Source organism: Nylanderia fulva, unplaced genomic scaffold (assembly GCF_048542155.1).
Source record: "Nylanderia fulva isolate GAGA-0341 unplaced genomic scaffold, ASM4854215v1 Scaffold32, whole genome shotgun sequence".
In the NCBI taxonomy this organism is placed as follows: Eukaryota; Metazoa; Arthropoda; class Insecta; order Hymenoptera; family Formicidae; genus Nylanderia; species Nylanderia fulva.
The window spans coordinates 2,303,992-2,328,355 of record NW_028190390.1 but is presented as its reverse complement, the minus strand read 5'-3'; the positions used below and the strand labels follow the sequence as shown (position 1 = coordinate 2,328,355).

Here is a 24,364-nt window from a genome sequence, read left to right as displayed (position 1 = left end):
ACAAATTTCTAAAGCTCTTAAAAAGCGTCGGAAGAAATAAATTCAACTATTTTATATTAATAGTCTGAAGAGTTAAGATTTTTGAAATCAAAGGAATCATTAAGAATCATTAGGAATTAAGAATCCATAGATTTTAAAGCAGAAGTCTTAAACAATGGCCTTCTGAGACTCATTTATGATTCGTTTGTGGATCATAGCATGATTTTATGAGAAAAATAGAGAGTATGTGCTAAATGGAAGGGTAAAGACAGTATTGATAGTGTGTTCGACAAATTTATAGTAACTCTTCGAACCTGCCAAAAATAATCTAATCTAATGCGTGCAATATGTCGTTATAAGAAAAATATATATACATTTAAGAGTGCCCAATTGAACAGAACATTTATTGATCAAGCGTGCTAGTCATCCTAGGTACCAATTGTTAAGTTCAATCGCACTGTTAATTTAGATCTCATCCCACTTAAGTCTTTTAATCACATAAAATGAAAATAACTACCTTTCTCTATTTCTATAATATGATCCGCTCATAAAACAAACGTATTAAATTTGTTTTGTTCCAAGGCGTTTCTAGAGTTAATATTCCAAACAATTAGTACTGACCTTATGGAAGACTCGCCACGTCCTTTATGATTTATATACCGTAAAAGTGTCATTTATCCAGATGCAAACTAACCATCTAATTGTGTCATTAACAATTGGTTATTTTTACCATCAAATGCTGCGTCTCATGAATGTGATATTCGTCATATCAATCGTTTGTGGTAGGAGGAGGTTAGAGAAAGAGGAGAAGAGCCGGTCGTGATTCAGTCAGAATAATTACTGGCCGATTTCAGGAAATCCGTGCGAATCATACGACGTGAATTTATCTTACGTTATCTATTGAAAGATGATTAAACTTTTAAATGCGCGTCACGCAGAAAAAATAGAAATAAAATACGGACCGATTTCTTGTCAAAAATGTGAAAAAATGGAATAGTTGAGTCAACAAAGTTAGAGTTTACTAGCTAAATTTAGTATTTAACCCTTTAAGTCCGAGACTCAGATTTCGGATTTAGAAATGCTGTTGCCATATTGGATTTCTGGCGATTTCGAATAGTACAAAACCGGATTTTTTAATATTTACAATTTATTTGGGATTCATTAATTGAATGGGCGCGATAAAAAATTTAAATTATAGATGATGCGTTTTAAGAATAATCTAAAGTGAACGTGCTAAATATGGTACGTCAGGCATAAAAGGGTTAATTATAAGCAACAAGAAAGTTATATTTGAAAGCAATGTCGATATGCTCATAAAACAAGCTCAATTTTGTTATAATGTTTGAAAAGTACAGTTCAATAATTTAAAAAAATAATGCAACAGTTATATTAATCAATTGTTGAAGACGTCTATATATTCAATCTTGTTTTTCAAAATTACTTTTTATGATAATTAGATGATAAATTTATTGAGTAGATCAAAATTTTTAGCTGCTTTAGCAAATATTTTTTTTTTCGTAATATCTAACGTTAACTTGTATTCAATATCAAGTATCTTTTACATAAGATATATATTCTATGGAGCCTTTTATTGAAAATCCCTATCATAAAATTGATATAATAGAGATTCACGATAAAATACAAATACGCGATATCATTGTACATATCAGTAAGCGAGGATATATCTATCAGTGAGGAAATATTAGAAAGACGGAAATGTGTCACGTTCAAAGGAAAGATATAAATTATGACTGATTAAAGAATACCGATGCCGGGCAAGCCGCGGTTGGTTACAATCCAATCCTCCGAAGATGGGACAATCATTTTCGACTATCATCTGATTATATTAAATTGTAAAAGTATCTAAAAGTACAAAAGCGTTTCACATACGTGAAAGGGGGACTAAACTATACAATATACATAGACAAGACTAAGGGAAGAGAAGTATACGAACAATATAGATGGATGAAATTTGTTCGTTTCAACAATTTTCCACAATGTGTAGAAAGTGAAAATATATTCATAGGATTTACACATTCATTTTTTATCCAAAGAACTTCGTCCATTTTGGGACTCCCAATTTAACTCTTCATCCTCCCCTACTGGACTTAGTCATCAAACATATATAATATAGTAGATAATAATAGCAGTATTAAAAAAATAATTGGAATCTTCAAACCCCTGCCAGAAGTAGTGATCTCCTAATGTTGTCATTTATTTATCTGATGACTTATTATCAGACCTGTCCAAGATAACAAATACATTACTGTGCTCTCAGATAGTATCTGCATATTTTCTGAAAAATATTTAGCATATGCTAAATATCAAATAACCGACATGATGTGGAAACAACAGCCTACGGTATGAGCATTATTTTTACGTTCAAAACACCTTTTCATGGAAGTTTAAAAAAGGTTTAGGAAAGGATGAATATAAACACAAAAATTCTGGGAGTCACGTTCAATTATAAAATAAATAATCAGTTTATTGTAAGCGTGAAAGCATCATGTAAACATAGATAACAAAATGAATACACCAATATTGATGAAGTCCTAACATTGACCGACGAATGTTGTGGACATTGGCACCTATAAATTTTTGAATCCTTTCATGATACCTTACAATTTAGTATATGTCTCATCACTGAACTTGAAGGGTCAAGAAACCCCTATAAAAAATGGATGAAGTTCTTTGGTTGACTATAACTATTAAAACCCAAAGAATGAAAATTAGCTTCCATAATTAAATCTTCTTTTATAGAAAATAATTTTAATAGAGAAATGGAAGATTTTACTGTGATATTTCTTACAGCTAGAAAATCATGCCATTCACTTGTGATATTTGTATGTGTGTTGTGTATGTAAAGATAAAAGCGTAAATCGTACATACGACAATCAGGTAATATATAATTGAGTAAAAATTACATCATTCTAGTCTAATTTCTATAATAAAAATTCTATAACAATCATTTTCTATACGGTACATTACAGAGAAGTGCAAGCTAAAAGCTAAAGAAGTTGAAGCAGAATTGAAAGACAATTAACAACCACGTTATGCGCACTTAATCAAAGTCCGTTTATCTCGCAACTCGGAAGAAATGAATGTTTATTTTTTTTTCACTGGCTACGTAATGCATGGCGCTACCTGAGTGATAACGTTTCTCGTTGTGCGTGACACGTCGTTGCGTGCGCCGAGTACGTGGCTGCGGTCGGCCGCCGCCATAGCTGCCGCTTCCCCCTCCTTCTCCACCTCCTCCACCGCTTTCGTAACTTGTTCTCTCCAGTCCTTTATCAACGCCGCCACCATCACCACCTCCACCACCAATACCACCATTTCCAGTCCCTATGATCCATATAAGTGTGCATACACAAAACCGGAGCATTTTGTTTTTATTCTTAAATACTCATATTTGGGTTTTGCTACCATCATTGTCTTATCCGGGGAAAATGTTATTTCCAGGATCCCTCGATTTGACAGGTGTGCTCGACAGATTTTTTTTAATGAGAAAAATATATCGTAATTATGATGTACTACGATCTATGATTTCTGAAATATCGATTTTTAAAAGTCGCAATAACAGCAATACTTTCGCCACAGTAATTGAGTAATTGGTACTGTGTATGTACATTTAAAAAAGAATCATTTAATGGAATTAATTTAGTCATTTAGTGTGTATGTATGTATTATAAAGTGAAAGCGTAGATTGGAGAGGGGCTGATCTACATTATTCTTCTGATAAAAAATCCTATGAAAATGTTTCAAATTGAGAGATTTCTGAAATAATATTTTTCTTTCTTATTCCAAAGCTATATCGGTAATTTTTCTTGAGCTAAAATATTTTGAAAAATATTGGAAATACAGTATCACTATAAAAGTAAAGCCATTTTTTAAAATAGAATTTTCTCTTGTGCGATGCATTATTGGCAGCGCAACATTTATAACGATTTATTTCATTCTGAAAATTGATTAAAAAGGCTATGGCGTTTCTAAAAAAGATCGCTTCAAGAATTAATATGTAAAACTGTTGCCGTTATTTGACTAGGCCGATTTCTATAGCCATAGAAAATTGTCGTTGGTTCAACTCGTTCACAATAGCAGATAGCATTAATGATAATGCGGAAGCGCTTCTTCCGTGTGTAGGTACAGTTAAGCCGATTGCAGCAATTCTACCGATCATAGTTGCAGGTGCAAAGGCGCGTCCACAAAACTATATAGGATATAGTCTGGTGCAAAGGCGTATAAGGTTCTTTTCAACGATGTACATACACATTATTGCTTTTCGGTCGATTTTAACATTCTAAATTTTATTTTAACGCGTAGGTAAATTTATAATATATCACACAAAAACTTTGACAGCGAAGACTATGGCTTACTTAGTAATAAATTAATTTATAAAATATTTTAATTTCGTTTTCTTATCTTAAATGTTATCTATAAATTAATATATAATGAGTATTTATATAATTTAATAGAAATTTATAACTGTTTCAAATAATGTCTTAATTTCATTTTTAAATAATTTTTTTTCTGTTCGGAAACTGTTCCTAAGCACACAAATAATTACGTATTTGAAAATGATAATTATATCTTAATTTCATTGTTATATCTTAATGTCTTAATTTCTGATTAATTGGCGTTACTAGTGAAAATTATAATTATATCTTAATTTCATTGTTATATCTTAATGTCTCTTAATTTCATTTTTAAATAATTTTTTTTCTGTTCGGAAACTGTTCCTAAGCACACAAATAATTGTGTATTTGAAAATGATAATTATATCTATAGGAACAAACAAAAGAAATGAAATAAAAAAGCTTTCATACTCTGTAACTAAAATCTTTGCTATTCTCGTGCACAATGTAATATATAGTAAAATAATGCAATTTACACACAAAACAACTTACAAGGAGAATTTTGTTATAAAATAGATTTTTTTTGAGAAAAAAAAGGTGTATCTTACAATAGTATTAGCACTTACGATTTCAAAATGAAATCTGAAACGTAGAAGGTAGGTTAGAGTGATTTAAAAAGCAACAAGTGTTTACTCATCTTAATTTGCTGAATAAAATATGGATTATCAATGTGACAGATTATAAAAACTCTTTTCGTACGAGTGATAATAATTTTGATAAATTACTACAAATTAGTGAGGTCTCTTTACCAAGACGGAATACGATATACAATTATACGGGAATGTATAACAGTAGAAGAGAGATTACAGCTGTGACTTTGCAATATTTTGCAACTGAAAGAAATTTCAAAGATCTAAAGTCTAAAGTTTCTGCCATAATGTCACCATCTGCTATGAGTTGCAAGCAGTTGTAGAAGCATGCCATATGTATTAGTACATAAAAGACTGTATCACAATAAGCTATATCCTCTCTAAAAAAAGGCAGATTATGTTGATACTATTACCTCTTTTCCGCGATGTTGATTGGTTATCTCGATTCGCGTTGTGCATTATTATATTCGTATCATCGAGCGGCTATCATAGCGAGGGTTTAACAGTTTGAAAGTTGTTGATAAAAATAGATCAATTTTATATTTTTTAACTACATTATTTTTAACATTGCGTTGTTCTAGTAGAATAAGAAGGCTAGCATCTTGCGAGTTGTTGCATCTAGTTTGATTTTTTATAAATAAGTGTTTATCAAGCTACATTTTTCTTTTTACTTTATTTACATATATGAAATTTCATGCATCCACAGTTCGGATAAGGATTCGTATGTTTCAATAAAATGCAATAATCCATTACTGTTTGGAACAAAATATTCGTCGCAAGAGACTCCTTTAGCCACATGGCTAGTGCTAATTAAAATAATTATGTGCAATTATGATCCTCAAATATAAAAAAAATTCTCCTTTATTACTTTGTTCCTATTCATTATTTCAACCTACACATGATCTCAGCAATACTATCAATATTTTTCAATACTAATAGTATTATTATAATACTCCCTTGTAGAAATTTATCACTAGTAACGCCAATTAATCACTTATTTTGAGTACTTAAAATATTGATATACAGTAATTTAAGTGCTCGAAATAAATGATTAAGTATTCGAAATAAGTGATAAATTGGCGTTACTAGTGATAAATTTCTATAAGGGTTGTGTACGGTTCACAACTTCTTTAGAGCTTGGAATCTTCGATCCTGACTCTTAAGAACAAAGAATGTTCGTCAAGGAAATAAATGAAAATAAAATCACATAGAATTGTAAAATACTTTTTTAAAACTGTAATTTTTCCCTTAATCTGTTGAGTGACTCGTATGATGCAACTCTCTGGTAAACAATTGAACATTATAGTTACAAGATGCCGAGCATAAAAGTGACGCGTGCCGCGTGAAAATTGCGTTTCCTTGCGTTTCCCTTCTTCTTGTATACAGATTGCATTTAATTGCCATTATGCACACAATGAAGCACATGTCCCTTGAGAATCAGAACGCGATTGATATTGCGAGTGGCATTGCCTCTCGATGACGCAACATCATACATATCAAGATGCGACGAAGGATAAGACTTGGAAAGTTAGAAACTGCGGTTGCGTTTCCGTCTGATAAAATATTGTTTAATCATCGCGATGCACAATATTTCATTCAAGAGATTGTATTTTATGAAATTTTTTACGTGTGCTTCACTATAAATACTATAGAAAATAGGCTTATATATATTTATGAACTATAAATATATTATAAAATAAATTATAAAAATATTGATATAAAATACATAAAAAAATGAAATATTTTTATAATTATATTTTTTTAAAGTTGTCTCGAAATTACTTATAATATACGCTATTATGTGTAATTTCTATGTACACAATTGATAAAATATTAAAACATAACCGTTGAACATAATATTGAACCGATAATATTATTTTCACATTCGCTAATTTTCTCGTTCGCTCTGTTGCCACATATTGCGGATAATGAGCGATGATATCTTTGTTGTTTACGGGAGTTTTAATGAATTCTAGAAAAGCAAAAGAGGCTTACCTATCTGCTTTGAAACATACGGCTGAAGTAGACGTGTCCGTTTCTTCTCGTAACCCTTCTGCGTAATGTCTCCTATAAAAACAGGAAAAATAGTTTAATTAATATTCAATGTAAACAATCTAATAAAATTAATTTATGTAATATCATGAATAAGTCTCAGATTCGTCGTTACATTTTTTGTAATATCTTAATGAGCTCAATCTTTCATTGAATCACTATTATTTTGCGAAAAGTTAATTCTGTAAAATTAATTAAAATACGTGATAATGTATTTTAAAATTATAATTTAGTCATAAATCATAACGTATAATTTTTTTTAAACTTTCATATAATTTACAATATTATATATTTTTTATAAATTGCAAACACTTTTTTTCATTAAAAAAAAAATTCTTTTAAAAATTTTTAAAAATCACATTTGTCTATATTTTTAAATATTGTATATAAAGATAATTTTTATTCAATTATAGATGTGGTGTACGCGCTAAAGAAACTAATCTGAAATTATGATCAATGATTCGAGTGTTAAAGAATTTCCGTGTATTATAAGTTATCGAGTCTTTGAAAGAAAAAAACGGAAGCCGTGGCGAGATACACCATAGTTGAACCATGATTGCAATGTAACGCGTATAAAATCCCAGTTGTGAGCAACAAGCTCATCGAAACTAATCGCGAGAAACGCGTTGCGCAATTAAGACAGAAGTCGAGAATAACAAGGCTATATAGATGATTAACAGGTATGTAAGATGATTAACACATAGAACGATTGTAATTATTGTGATTCCATTCTATTGTTTGTGTTTGATAACTATTTACAAATATAATATGCAAATGAATCCAAGATTATATCAAAATTGTATCATATATTATTGTGAACAGAATAGTGGTTCACACTTATGGTATTAATATAAGTACTTATTTTGATTTATTTACACGAGATTGCCGCTAATTGTAATTATCTTATAATTTATTTTCTATTAGCAATTCATTCTACAAATTTTTTTCTAGTTAGTCTTAATACTATATTTTACACTTTAGTATTTAAGACTCCACTAAAGTTACCAACTCTATTTTAAGAAAGTGAAAATGTAGATAGATGATTCCACAAAATAAATTATTTTATTATCAATTCCTTCTGATTATTGAAGAATGTAGTAGATGTCAGATGTATGATGTAATTTCTCATTTATATCGGGATTTTCTGGATAACTTAATTATTCAATGCATCCAGTCATACATTTAATTGAAATAAGACGTAGGTATCAGGAGAATAAGATGTCGATCCAAGTTTATGATAATAATTCTGGAATTTTTGGTATTCTAGGAATGGTCGTCATTAATTCTCACATAAGTTTAAAAGGAATTTAAAGAACTCTAGCTATTCCATGTAAAACAGCACGTAGAATCTTGATAAATTATCATTCCCATTCTTACCACGTAATAAGTATAAAATATGATAAATAAATATGTAATGTAGTCATATATTAAAGAGAGCCGCTTTATATTATGATTTATATATGATATGTATAATCTGTATAAAACCATAGCACAGTTCTTACTTGGGCGTTTTCTCAAAGATGAGCATTTGCGCACGAGGAATACCGGTTGGCCGGATGCTCTTTTTAATTGCGATTTTCGGCGCAAGGGTCTTCTCCTTAAACCGGATTTCTTCAGATGTTGCTGTCGTTGTTGCGAAAACTTGATATTTTTCTTACGCTCATTAAAATGATTGACATTGTTGTCCTCGCTGTCGGTCGACGAAAGACATGTGTAAGCCGTATTGGAATTCCCACCCTTCGATTTCTCCTTGGCAACGCCTTCGGCCAAGAAGCTCAGAAATCGATTGCTGGCAAAATAATTTCCAGAAACGGCCGTACTTGTCGCCGTTGACATTATCGTCATCATCGTCGTCGTCACTGCTGTCGTAGTCGTTGTCATCGTCATTGTCGAAAGTTTCCAAGTGGTTCCACGTGCCAGAAGACCGTTGCTTCTTAATTCTTCAGAGAACAGCTTCTCTTCGTTGAAGTCGCTAATCTTTGGGACTAGACAAGCTGATGATGAGGATGATGTTGCCGAGAAAGAGCCTAGGGATGATGAAACAATGGAGTTGAAAGTGTCATCCTCTCGTTGAATGTTGAAGTCACCCGACAACAGCAGTTTCTGATCATCGAATTGATCATCTGACACGTTTGACGACCAGTCGTTGAGCCTTTCCAGAGTTGGACCTTCATCAGGAAAGTATCTGATCTCCCGCCAAACTCGTCGTTGGCGTCTTGAGCGACGTCTTTCAGGCGGAATAAACCATACCGGACTGCTGGTATGAGATTGGATAACAGGTTGTTGATTTCTTTTGCTGGCGCGTTGAGAATTTCTTTTGCCGCCTCGACGACGAGAACATCTGAATGTGCTCGTTCGTTTAAAATAATTCTCTGTGTTTACGCTGGGTGACGATTTCGGTGCCTTCCGGCGAAAAAGATAGTTTCGTGTCATCCTAAAGTCAAAAATTCAAGATTGCGATCAAAAGATACTTCAAATCAGCGCGAAATTCCCGATCAATCAATGAATGCGAAAATAAGATATAATTATTAAAATATTTAATAATTAATATAATTAATATAATAAAAAATTACAATTAATCTACGATTCAAATTGATATATAATAATTTTTATTTACTTGCGTTTAAAATTATAAGATAAAAATTTTCAAAAAATTTCAAATATAATTAATCGAATATCAAATATAAAATCTGACGAATAGACATCGTTTAAAAATTCGAAAATTTGAATCAATCAAAGGAATGCATTCTTTTATCACTGATCAATCGTTAATCGGTAAATCTTTAATTTTAATCACCCTGGTCTGAAATCCGCGAGTTTGCTGATCTTGAGAGAGAAGCCAAAGGACGACGACGTAGTATTGTCCTTACTAACAGGTTTCTCAGGCGCCGAAACCGTTCTTGTGATAGTCGGCTGCGGCTTTTTCTCTTTCAAAACGTTATCGAGAAAATAAACCGAAGAATTTGAAACTAAGGAACATGAAGAAGTAGATACTGGAATTGAGACAGAGACTGGTACTGGAACCGGCACTGCGTCTCTCCATATTCTCCCAAGGTTAATGCTAACGCTAGGCGATCCTTCCATGGAGGATTCTTGAGCCCAAGAGGAAGTATCATACTTGTCGGTCGTTTCATCATTAATGATCCTGAAGAGCTTGGGCTTGGGCGTTAAAATGGGCGAAGAGTCAAGTTGAAGAACTTTTAAATCCTTAGTGATCGAATCTGCCAAGTCGGTATGATTGGCAGGTTTCACGGCAGCTTTAACCTTAAGATGTTGAAGAGAATCGAAGTTACTTTCATGAAGCTTCTCGCGGGAGGAAGAGCGGACACCTTGAAGCCATTCGTCATAGGTGATGAAATCATGACTAAAGGATTCTTCATTCTTTTTTGATTCTTGTACCTTAATCTGAGAAATGATTTTTTCGTTTGCTGCTGGTTCTGAAGGAAAATTAGCAGCGGTTTCCAGATTCTTTTGGATGCGATTCCGGCGTTTACCTCGATCCAGATAACTCTTCCTGATGGAAATTCGTTTGAAGGACTCGCTGCGCTTGAAGGAAGGCTCATTGCGGTCCTTCCTACGGCCCACGAGCCTTCTAAGATTCTCAAAAGAGAGGGGCCTCATGAAGAGCAGCACAACCAATCTCAGCTCGTAAAAGGTCAAATGCTACAAATTAAAGCTGAAATATGGCTAAATATTTTTATAGTAAGAATCGATAAATGCGTTTATAAGAGTACGGAAGAAAGTAATTTGCCTGATCAATTAAAATTTAAAGTTATAACTCCAAAAACGAGAATTTACAAAAATAAGTAGATTTACAGAGTTCTTTCTTCCTCTCAGTTTTGTTTCTCTTTCTCTGCCGCTCTATTACTATTTGTATCCTTCTATTCGCCTTTCCTCTTCCTCTTCTTCTTCTTCTTCTTCCTCGTTTTCTCTTTCCTTATTCGTCCTTTCTCTGCGCTAAAACTCTCTAAAGTGCAACACCGAGATCTTCAATTCGTGAATGATCAGCATGGCTTTCCTTTTTCGATGCCACTGCCGTTTTTCCTCCCTCATTGTCCTCTTCTTCCTCTTTTTTTCCTCCGTGTCCTCAGCTCGATCGCGATGGTCATTTTACACGAAGAGATTTGGCGAGAATTGTGATGAGCATCTTTAAATTCAACGTATCCGATATCAAAGAAAATCGATAAACACTTTCAAGCGAGACAGGTTCAACGTCGCTTTATTTATCACGATTTTCATCGTTGGATTTAAAAACGACTTCTTCGCATTAAAGATTGCTTCACTTTCACACAACTTACTATAACTTAAAATATATCTATCTGTATGTGCATTTCCATTTAATATATTGACATAAAAGTCATTAACTGATGGATTATATCAGCATTTTCTTCTTAAATTACGATTTTACTCTGTCGATAATCGTTTAATAAGCTCATCGATTCTGCTGGGTATTTTGCACCAATATTTAACCAAACACGAAAATGTGTACCTTGAAATTCAAGATACTTTCTCTGCCCTCGAACAATTATGTTATGTTTGTTTCACTCCCATTCTCTTCTCTTCTCCGCCATTCTTCATGCGATCTCTCTCGATGATTCGGACGCACTTTGCGAAGAAATGCCTTCCGCATAAGAGAATTTTCAATTAAATCTCTCTCGATGCTTGATCAATATAATTAGAAAATCTATTAAAATTAGGATTTTGCTAATTAATGGAGTAACATTAGATAAGTTAACACAAAAAATACACTCACTTTTCACTGTTTAAAACTTTCGATTCATGTCGTTTACACTAAAAACACACTTCAACACATTCAAACATTTACAAAATTTTTTGCAAGCACTCGTCGAAACGATGTATAATTTATATAAGTTTCCCCGGAAATTCTGCAACACTCCATGTTCATTCGATATGAAATCATTATCGTGAGATACTGTTTGGAGGGATACTTATATCGCATTATCTTTCTCAATATCTGTCTAGGGTATCTTTCCGTTTCCCATCGGTTTCGGATCAACGAATAAAAAAGTTCTCCACCCGCACAGCAAAGCACACGAGATAATTTCTTCGTACATTGCACTCGAATTTTGCTTTGAGAAATAAAATTAAGTTCGTCGTTCTTACACTAGATCTTTCAGATTCGAACTAAACAGATTTTAAGATCGCGGCGATGTACGAATAAACGCGCGTCCGCGCGTTCGATTCGCGCGACGCTCGCTTGTATCGCCGCCGCGAGACGCATACTCCAAGTCGTGTTGAATCACTGGCATTTGCGCGTTCTCCGCGGCTCTCGGTTACTCTCACTCACTCACTCATTCTTCCTCTCTCTCTCTCCTCTCTGTTTCTCTCTTGTACGCGTCCGTGAAGAGAAAGAGAGAAACGAACGAGTGGGAAGCTGACTCGCGCGTGTAAAGTTGCTAGACGGAATAAGTGAGAGGGACTGAACGCGCGCAGAAACTTGCTCGGCGAAGGTGAGAGAGGGAAGAGGAGAGAAACATAAGAGTGGTGATGGCATGCCGTCCGTCGACTTTCGCCTGCCTTCGTAGCTCGCAGCATCCCACTCTCCTTCGTTTCATCTCTCGCTTAATACTTCGCCGCGCGCTACCCACGAGCTCCGCGAGATCTCCCGACTTGCTGATCCTATCTTCTTCTAAGAGAGATTCTTAAGATAAGATTATGCGGATCAACTGGAGTCTCGGGTTCAGCGCGATATTGTTCCGCGCACGGTGTTGAATTGCAACGCAACATAACACACATCATACATATACATACATACATCAATAAATAACAACAACCTGTTGATGACGTATATTCTTACGATTTGATTTTATAGGTTTTTTAATATAATTGACTTGTATATAATTTTAGATGAATAATGCCGTTTTATATTAACTTATTAGTTATTTGTTTGCGCTGAAAAGAGTCTGAAGAAAGTACAGAAACGTTCGCAATGTTATTAATATAACCGTTTGGGTTTTCAAAATATATTTTAATAAATATTTGCGCTCATCTAATTACTTCGCTGGTTTATTTGCCGTTCTTTTTTTTTAATATTTTTAATTTTACGGAACCTTTATATATTTATTCAATAAATAATAATTATTAAATTATAATTGATTTTTTCTCTTTTGTTCTATATAAGATCCTTGATTGAACGAGTGGACTCGATCATCACTTGATTGATCACGTCTCGATTGCACACCGCCAATCAAATCAGTCAAATTTGACCAAACCTTAACCTACTCTACCCTAATCCTATCCTAATATAACCAAATAATGGATTGCTTGGCTTGTGTCCAATTGGAACGCTCTCGATTCGCTAAAATTTTGTCTCCTGTGTCTTTGCTACAGATGCCTAGTTCTGTGAGGCTTATACTGTAAGTTCTTCTTCTTCTTCAATTGTTTCATCTTTACTGACCAAAGGAGGCCTTGTCTTGCCGGCCATTAGTCGTTATGAGAGTAAATTCTCAATGATGTGTAGAGTATGGGGCTTATACTAGTGCTGAGTGTAATATCATTCGGTAATGCATTTCAAAACCCAAACACGAAGATTTAAAATGAAATTAACGAATTGAAGATGATAAAATGTTGTTCATTGACGATGAAAGAGTTTCAACTTATGGATCCATTGATTTCCGATTACAAGTTACTAAGATACTTATTTCTGAAAATTTATTAAACTATTATAACTAGAAAACTTATATATATATTAACTATGTATATAGAAAAGTTTCTATATATTATAGTTTATATTTGAAAAATGCGTTTTCAAAATACAATTTTATAGTTGATTATGGAGTTAAATGTTTTGAGTTTTTTGCTATAAATTAAATTTTAAAACTTTCAGAAATAATGAGGAACAGGAAATTTCGAAAATTCTTGCATTGTTATAAAAACATTAAACATCATAAAACTTATTTAAAACACTTATTTTTTGTCGTTTTGACGATATTCTTACTTAGAAATGAAAAACCGATTTTTTAAGGAGATTTATTTCACATTCATAACAGTAAAATAGACACATAAAAATATGTCTCTTATTTTGATCTCATATTTAAAGCTCATTAAAATCGGAGAGAGGCACTTTCTCCTCTTTCCTTATTAGTATAGAGTAATAATACATGTAAGTATATAAGGTAAGTAAAGGGTGACATATGTTACTCGTAGCAATTATCTATTCATAGAAGAGATATTGACGTATTTGTGTAGAGCATTTGCATCTTTTTTCAATTCAATAAACAATCGTTAAAAATTTATTTTACGTTAGAAAAAATATGCGACTAATGTTCTTCCCATGAGATTCGAGACAACTTCGCTCAATCGTCTCTTGAAAATTCCTTAAATATTTTGAATTCGCCTGTGATTACGAACAAATGGATAATGGAATGGCTATACAACAATGTTTGTACAAGTATTTATATATTCAAATCTTTCATATAAAAAAATTTCTTGAAACTTCCCTTATTTTTCAATAGCTACTTTTTACGAGCTTTATATAATTTTCAGAATTAAAATTTAAATACGAGATAGTGTATTATGTGCCGCATAGCGATAAATAAAAGAGCTAATGACTATAGAATATTGTTTTTTTTATATTTTTGGATTGTTGCTGTAAAATATTTTCCTTAAAATATTACAATTACACGTTCCTATAATTTTTTTTACAATATTATCTTGATGATGACGCTAATATAAAGTCATAAAAAAATCATTTTGACGATATATGTATAACTCCAAAAATGATCAGTTTGAAAAGTTAAAATGAAATGTGCTTGCTACTTGGGGGGATGTTGATGGAGATAGCTTTCGGGTTATGTAAAATGTCTCACGACTCGCGAGTTTAATTATAGCATATTTATAATTTATAATTATAGCATATTTTATATTTGTAATATAAAATATAGACATCCTACTTATAGCGCTTAGCTCTTGATATTTTATCTCAAGTTTATTTATATTTAAAAAAGCTTTCGTAATTTTGTTTATTTTATATATAAAGTTTACCTTTTATATATAATATACAATGTCCCAGAATTGATAATAAAAAAATGCATAATCTACAAGTTCTCCTTTTGTAAAAAAGGCATGCAAAATTGATTCTCGCATGTATTGTTGTCGCTTTTCCGCGTTGCTGATTAGTTGTCTGGATTCGCATAGTGTGTTATATTCATATCAAACAACTGTCATTGCGAAAGTTAATAGTTTGACAGTCGTTCTAAATAATATTAAATCAAAGCATATAAAATTAATGATGCGCGCGAAACGCGCGCTTATGTTATCTAATAAAAAAACATAAAATTGTCTTATAAATATACATATAATATATGTCTAAAAACGCTTCCCTGTGAGCTACACTCCTCAACATTTTTTGAAAAAATTCGAATTTTCTGTATATTGTTAACTAAACTTAAGTTTTGAATTTTATAAGAATTGGTACATATATGTATATACATATATATCTTTGTGCGTTTTATTTATTTGTATCAAAAATTTCGGAGGGTAGCTCAAAGGGGTGCGCTTTCGGACATATGTTTATAAAACAAATTTTACCTTCTTCTGATCTGCATAATATGCCTCTTTTTATTATTAATTCTGGGATACTTTGTATATTTGTTTGTTTACTTATAGTAATTATAATCATCTTAAAGTCAGTTTTTCTCAGTTACGATATATCAAGAGAAATCATTATTTATTATATTCTCCAATTTTTGACATTATATTTAAACCTCAAAGCATAAATTCTATTTAAAAAATATCTACTTTAAATTTAAAAAATATAATTTTATCATTTGTGTTTATTTCTTTAAAATTAATTTTGTGAAATCTTTTTCAATCACTTATAATTTTATAATACTATAGGGATACCTCATTTTTATCTAGAAAAAATCAGTTCAAACCGCATATCTCATTAGACATCTCATATAAATAATGATAATTATGAAATTTTACTACTTATAACTAGATCGTTTACTTCTATAATACGAGTCTTAAATGACTATCGTTCTAGAAGCAGATACACAAATATTGCAAATTTTATATACTACTATATAAAAATATTTATTTTTTTACCATCTTACCCTTATAATTTTTTATGCAAAATATTGCGAGGAATCGATTTATATAAAAAATATGGATTCCATTTAAAAAATTCAAGATAACCTTGCCCTGACCTTGGCAACGCCATATTCAAACTCGTACTGCTGTTACGTTTATTTAAACATTATAATTTCCTGAAACATTTTTCCAAAATGTATTATGAGACCGTTTCCAGACTTTTGGTCCACTCTATGTATACATATATGGTCAAGACATTGTGTGGAGGGACATTGTAATGGCCGATAAGAACGCGAGGAATCGTCTATGATGCGCATTGCGCACCAGCTCAAGGACATTCGAGGACATTTACCCATGAAACTGTCGACCTTCATCTTATACTACGGATTCGTGAAAGAGGAGGTGCATGATACTTCGATTTACTTGCAATTTCACCTGCGTCGCGTGTGATCGAATCGGAGTTAATCAACCCTATTATTTTTCCTCCCATTCTTCGCTGTTTCTCGTGAAACGGAATACTCGATCGAAAGGAGTACACGTTACGCTTATTCCGGAATGTCTCTCGAATACACTTCTAAAATAGCAGAATTCTAAAGCTGACACTTTTCAGATAGTTCAAACATCATTCATTCGTAAAGAAAATACGACGAGTTGTTTGTGAACATTGATATATTATTAACATTTACCCCTAGGAAAGAGAATAGTCAACCTGAGATACTTTCTATCAATTCCGATATAGAGATGTGTACAAAAATTAGCGATATCTGTAAGATTAAGCAATGCTGCAACCGCCTGAAAAAAATATACGAAAAATAAACGCACACGTAAATTGCTTCTAATTTTGCTCCACGTAATAACGGCAATTATAAAATTGTAGGTTGAGATTGTTTCTCATTCTTTTTCTAGACAAATGTTTTCGCGTTTCGATATCAAGAATTTATAACTTAATGTACGGTAAATATATCTAGAAAAAATATTACGCGATGATAAAAACAATTCTTCCTAATTTATAAAAAATCTAAATCATCGATAAACACAATAAAATCTGCGCAAAAGGAAATAAATCTTAAAAAAACAATACATTTTTACAGTAAATAAATAAAACATTATCAAAAAAATTAAATAGATTAAATAAATGGAAATTAAATAGATGGAATTAAATAGATATCATATATATAACACATTTTATTCTAAATTAATTTAAAAGACTTAAAAATTAATTAAAAAGACTTAATGAATTTGTGAACTAATTGTAAGTTAAGTTAGAAACAAGAAAGTTAATGTAAATTTGAATTACAATCTCTAATGTCATCATTAATACGCATATGCAGATGCTGAGAATATTGCAAAAGTAACACTTTTAATGTATATACATGATTATAATAAAAATATATAGAATTAATATGATGAGAATTATATAAGCGATCTTATCTCAATTACGGTTTGGGAGACAAAAAGATTTAAAATTGAAGATTTCTAATACTACGTTTATTAATAAACATCTATGAAGTAATATAATATAAAAAATCTTGAAAAAATCTATTCTAAAAACATTTTTTCTTGCATTTTATTTTTAAATAGAAAAATAAGTCCACAATTCTTACACTATCACATCTTATTCTATTATTTTAATACTTATTACTATAATATATTCTAATTTTAATAGTTATCACATCATTAATTTGTTCAATAATTTTTTGTAATAACATCATTTAAGTATTTTTTATCAAGTTATTAAAAAAAAGTTTATTAACAAGAATTTACTATTTCAAACGACTTAAACTAAATGATCCTTCAGACATGTCAATATTTAAGAATCAAATAATTTTTTGTATTTAGATTAAAAGGCACTTAAATCTTAAATTAATTTAAAAAAAATAAATATTAGTGCTACTTCAATTAAAATTACTATTAAAATATATTCAATTAAAAGTACTATAGTGCTACTTTAATTAAAATTAATATATCCTTTCTACTATAATTTCCAGCTCAAAATTAAAATATACCTTAAATTGATAGATTTGTGACATATAAATATTCGAATAATTCCTTATAAAGAATGATGAATTGCGTCGAATAATGTTTTAGAACACACAGAGTTTTATTTAAGAAAAAGAAGCAACTGTATTTTGCAACTACTTTCACACGCATAAATGCATAATAATGATATGCAAAATTAAAGCAATTCAAATCATTCAATTTTGACTTATACTTTTTTCTACTTCTCGAAGACTCGAATTGTCTCACTCACAATCAGCTATACAATTCGCCAGAATTCCACAGAATACCCTGTATATTATTTATTTACATATTCTTTGTATAATTGATTATACTTTCGAACACAATTATTTTTCTCAAATATAAAGATTATTTTTTATACAGATGACCAATATTTATCAATAAAAAGATGAAACTTACGTAATCTAAAAGCAAGTTAGCAAGAGTTAATAAGTTAGTTTATTTTTATAAATTATATTGAAAAGGGTAACAAAATATAAATTTTATATTTATCGAATTCTTCAAGAAATTATTTTTTGAGAGTAATTAAAATTATAAGATCATAATTTAAAGGGCAGTTCTTTATTTCAAGTAATTATTCTTTAGATTTATTCATTTTTCTAAAACTCAATTTTGTCCTTTATTATTTATTTAGCGTTTTAATGTCTAATGCCGTAGTATAAATATGAGAATTTGTATTTTCGTGTGTTAATACTACAACATTAGACGAAAATAAACCTTTTATCTAGAACCTACTTACGAAACCAATAAGGATTATTTCAACATAGTCGAATCAGTTTTAAACTACAAGAATACATAGACTTATAAATAGTCACAGAATTATTTTTTTGCTCGTTGATCTCCACTTTGGTTGCAAATTGATTTGGAAATATGTTGAAACAAAGCCCTAAAATTTTCAGTTTGCCCTTTATTTCCTTTCGGAAAATGTAGTCATTATATGTATCATCAAAAGCATATAAAAATGCTGTATGAAAACATATAAAAATGCTGTATGAAAACATATAAAGATGCTGTAATGAAAATGTTCGCGTAAAGCAAAATTGAGCGTCATGTTGCGCATGATAAAACTGTCTCTTCTTCATCTGCATGAAATTAGCACTCCCATATTTGGCATTTTAAAATTCTAATAGTTGTTCCAGGTAGTTCTAGACTTATTCTAAATTGTTTCAGATGATTAAATTTATATAATAAAAATTTTAGCAGAAAATTGAAAAAAAATCTTTTTTTGACGTGACACCCCATTTTTCGAAAATCGAATTTTTCAAGGTTGTTCTAGGTTGTTCTAATTGTTCTAAACATTGTTCCAAAGTATTAGTTTAATTGATCAAACAATTTATTTTTCTTCTTTATTAATGCGGATGCATGACGCCACTATAACGTAGACTTTTAAGTCTTATTTAGCCCCGGACGAGTTTGTAGCCACTCGTGGATGGAAACGAACGTGTGCAAATGTGTCACCAATCACCACGCATGTTTTTAGTTTAAAAACCTAATTTTTATGCTAAGTAAGTCCACAAGTTGATTTAAAATCTTTAACCTGCTTTTGGTCACAGGATTAGATCCTTCCTTAGTCAATCGTGTGTCATTCAAATTATAGAAGAAAAAGAAGAGGAAGAAAAAGATGAAGAAGAAAATAATTGGATGACATAAGCCGTTTATATTACAACTGTGCTACATGCTAGCCGAGCAAGTAATTTACCAAGTAATTGTGTTTTCCTTAATCAACCGGTGTGTGAACGACATAATCCGCAAACCATAATGACTTTAATGATTAATTAACTCATTTCAAACTAACAAGAATCTTCGAATTGAAAAATTTGTGTCAACTATCAGAATTGCACATCAATAATGAACACTTTAAGTTTTTACAATAGTCTAATTGTACACAATTGTAAAATTGTAAAACAAAAAAAATATATTTATATATTTAATGTATTTTGATATTTTTTGACTAATCGATAACAAGTTTTTCCATTTCCTATTGTGATGTCAAATCAATGCATACAAACGGCTAATTTGCCTAAAGAATACTTAACCTCTAAAGGGATACCATAAGAAGTTATTTAGGTAAAAGCGACTCGAGAAAACCGGTCGCTTTCTCGTCATAATAGTCCTAACCGCAAATGCAAATGCACATACATTCTTCGGTGCGTTGCAACTTATTCATGGAAGAAAAAGTATGAATCTCGTGTCTGCAACGTCGAGCCGGTGCATGCTCGAGTAATTTTGTAACGTGATGTGCGCAGGTGTAATTTTACGACACGACCGCAACGTCCAAAGATCCGTATCGATGAGAGTTAAGCCTTCACGAACCAAAGATATGCGAATAAATATGTAAAAGTCACACGATTTAATCGTGTGAATAAAGATATTGGAGATCAGTGTTACAATTATAGATATTGGTGTCAAAAAAGTAGCTATATGAATCCAAGAAATTAAATGCTTTAAAATTGAAGAGATATGGATTTTTCTAATGTGATTCAATTGCATTTACGACTTCATTCTTTAGATCCAAAAATGAGCCAGTTAAAACGACTTTACTTCAAAATCCTAAGCGCAAACTTCCACAAACACAATAAAATGCAAGTGCAAGATACATAATATAATCAATAAATGAAAGATGATTAGGAGTAAGTAATGACCACATCAAATCATAATGTGTATATGTGTATGATTAAGAGATAAAGAATTTTCCTATCTAGTTTGATAGGGATGAACAGCCATTGTGATCTTTTAAAAATAAAATACAAGGGATATAAGAATGACTTATACTAACATTTATATCATTCTTTGATGTACGGTTTGATACTAAAATATATTTTGAAATTTATTTGTCGCCTCCTCGCTTTACCTAATTTTTCCTTTGTTTTTGACATGTAAATTAGAATGATAAAATTATAAATATTTTCTTGGTGCTCGATTATAAAACGAACAAAATGCAAATTACCGAATACTCCTAATAACAGCATGTTTCACGCGAGGACATGGAAACGGCAACGGCTGTAAGGTGTTATCGATTTTATCAATAAAAGGGGGTCTTCTAGGGGATTCTGTCTCGGGGTGAATCAAAAAGAGCGAGTGAGAGGGAGAAGGGGAAACAGAGAGAGAAAGAGTGCAACGGTGGAGGCGAGATTTGTCGCAAAGGGCGGTGGACGATCGCATTCTTCGTTAAAACCAAAATAAAAATTACTCACCTTCGGACAGTTCGAGATCCAATTCGGCGAGCTTCTCCCGTACATCTTCCGGGAGCTTTCCGATGTCGATGTACTCGGCCATCGTTAGGCCATCCACGCTGCGCCGTGATCGCGAATCCACCAGCGTTGCATACTACAATTCGTCACCACTGTTCAGCCATCTTGCCTGCCACTGAGTGCACCATCGTGTTGCTAGCGGCACCACCGGACGCATCTTCGTACTTTAGGTGTTTGAAAATACATTTGGCTACTGCCAGTAAAAGAAGTTATAAGTTGGCAGCATTGAAAATTATTGCAACTATGGTGCTAAGTTTAAATAATGTTTTTTCTCTTATTATATTTCGATTTCGAACAGAAGAAAAAGAGCTTTCCATTTTTTTAGGGCAACCTGTTTCCATCATAGACAAAGGTAGGGTAAGTCGAGATAATTAAGTGCCTGATCATATCATGTGCTTAATTCCTTTGTTTAATATATCATCTTAATAGCACAACATATTCGAAAGATATTCAAAGGATATCCAGAGAACATTGAACATCCTCAGGATGTTCTCTGAACGTCTTTGGTATATGTGTGCTGTGATATCATTTCTCTTGTGCTCATTGATAGCTAATCACTGAATTCTAATAATACTGGAATATGCATTGATTATTGATAGCTATATGTATAATTACTGAACTCTAATAATGGAATGAACACTGCCATGTTACATACTACATACATAAGCGAATAGCGAGCTTGAGAAAGATAGATGTCAGGGCTTGGTGGCTTGCTCACACATGTGAGCGAGACAAGTTCAAAAGTTTTGAACTTGACTGTATGAAGGTGGTACGAAATAAGACAGCTATAGCTTAGAGAGGTGATCTCTCTTAGCTCGCGATAAGCTATTCAGTGCAAATTTCAATATTATTAAAGTGCTAATGGTATTATTAGTTACACTAATATGGATTCTACTAGGACCCGATTCTTGAATTTATTCGCAAGGAAAACGTATGCGTAAATTTGGTTCTTACAGAAAAGTTGCAAGTTGATTAGCTAAAAGCCATGCAATATAGCCAATCAACTTTCAACTTTTCTGTAAAACTGTTCGCACACACTTTCCGTAAGACGTAACAGTAAGGTTTCGACCAATCGAAATTTCAACATGTTGGAATTCTATTGCTACTGTTACGTTTTACGGAACGCGATTGGTCGAAATCTTACTGTTATGGTTTTACGGAAAGTGTGTGCAACTAGCTTAAGAACTGAATTTATGCATATACGTTTCTCTTGAGAATAAATTCAAAAATTATCAGTCCTTGATCACAGTTTAGCTATAACCAGTTAATTACGACAGTCAGCAAAATTTTGCGTATAATATTTGAGGGCGAATGCGCCAACTGTACCATTAAAAATATAGCGACACCTACATATGACGCGTGTATCTAATCTGCGTTTCTCGTTTTGGATAAATTAGTATTAAAGATTATTTGTATTTTTTCAAAAAATAATTTTCAAGCCATAATGGCCCCCATAGCAAAAAACCAGTGATATCACAGTGATATCACAGTGATATGCTCTGGATGTCATAGCGATGTGCGAATGTCCGCTTTGTCACAATGTAACGTCACATAATGATATCATTGTAACATCACACTTTGTGACAAACAAAGTGTAATGTCACAATGATATCATTGTGACGTTACATTGTGACAAAGCGGACATTTGCACATCGCTATGACATCCAGAGCATATCACTGTGATATCACTGGTTTTTTGCTATGGGGGGGATTTTCTTATGTTATGTGTAAAACATATTTGGACGAAATTTAAATTTTTTTAAAGATTTAAGACAATTTGTAATGTTACATTTATAAATGACGATTTTAATATTATAGAATACATGTGAGTACTTAAAAAATTATTAAATCATCTTTTTTGTATTCTATATCTTTGAATAATGCGCTTTTATACCATCAAGAACATGGCGCATGGTCTCGTGATTAAGGGACACGAATATCAAAGGTTTCGACACTACTGTTGTAACTGGTTGTAAATGGTTATAGCTAAACTGTGCCTTGATTGTATATCCTAGAGATGCCGAGAGCATATAAGTACATACTTTAATTGTAGATCATTGGGAGCAATGGGAGTCTTTCAATAACAAAACACAGATATAGATAATGTGCAATTGACTATCAAATAAAGAATTTTTCAAGTCTCGAAAATTGTCCTATTTGAACCAATCGTATGACATTAGGTCTGTTCTTTTTGGCTGAACTGGCTGTACAGTGGGGTCTACAATGGCAGCAGGAGTACAGAGTACAAGAGTAAGCAGTAAGCAATACGAAATGGGATTCGCTCATTTCGTCGGGAGTAACGGAATGAGCCAATCCGATTTCATACTGCTTACTGCTTACTCTTGTACTCTGTACTCCTGCTGCTATTGTAGACCCCGCTTACTAGTTCAAAGTTTATCTCTTTCCTTTCAATGCGGAGTAAAAAAGACAAACTCTGAACTAATGCAGCCAGTTCAGCTGATTGTGAGTCAGCCAAAAAGAACAGACCTATTGCGTTTATGTGTGTTTATCTGAAGATAGCCACGTCTAAGTCAAAAATAGCTAGACATTGTGTCTAGTTATTAGTGCATCATGACTGTATAAGTTCTTGAAAAAACCAGCAACATATTGTTTCGAAGTTTCGGAGTTATCAGTTTGACAGTACCATCGAGCTCGATCAATTTAACCGGTCAACTTTTACTTTTAAAACTTTTTTTTACGAATCATTTATTGATCGTTTGTAGGTGATTGTTGATCTTATTACAACTTATGTTATTAGTTAATATTTTTTTAAATACCAAGAAAAAATTTTATATGAAATTAGTGTCAGAGGGATATAGATTTTAGTTTTTAATAAGTTAATTGATTTGCAATCATTTGTTGGTAAAGGATAAACTATACTTAAACGTTTATTGGTTTATTATTTACGTTGAGAAATGAAAAAAACTAACAGCAGATTTTCCTCGCGCATGCGTATTTGTACATTTCTCTGTGAACATATATCGATCGTTTGTAACGACTTAGAATT

General features: G+C 32.0%; 1 protein-coding gene across 8 annotated transcripts in view; it reads right to left on the bottom strand.

Moving 5' to 3' along the window:
* DIP2 (disco-interacting protein 2) overlaps positions 1-21,495 on the bottom strand; it is a 36,821-nt gene extending 15,326 nt beyond the window's left edge. For 2 of the 8 annotated variants that reach the window (XM_029313729.2, XM_085484849.1), the window contains exons 1-3: positions 21,301-21,495; positions 6,977-7,048; positions 3,124-3,321 (exon numbers count right to left, since the gene is read on the bottom strand). In XM_029313729.2, coding sequence (XP_029169562.1) covers positions 3,124-3,321; positions 6,977-7,048; positions 21,301-21,382 — 352 coding nt within the window. In that variant the 5' untranslated portion in view covers positions 21,383-21,495. Of the gene's footprint in view, positions 1-3,123; positions 3,322-6,976; positions 7,049-8,535; positions 9,468-9,830; positions 12,498-21,300 lie in introns of those variants that run through there. The other 6 variants (XM_029313724.2, XM_029313723.2, XM_085484850.1 and 3 more) reach the window with 6 other exon arrangements.
* Positions 21,496-24,364: the final 2,869 nt, after the last annotated feature.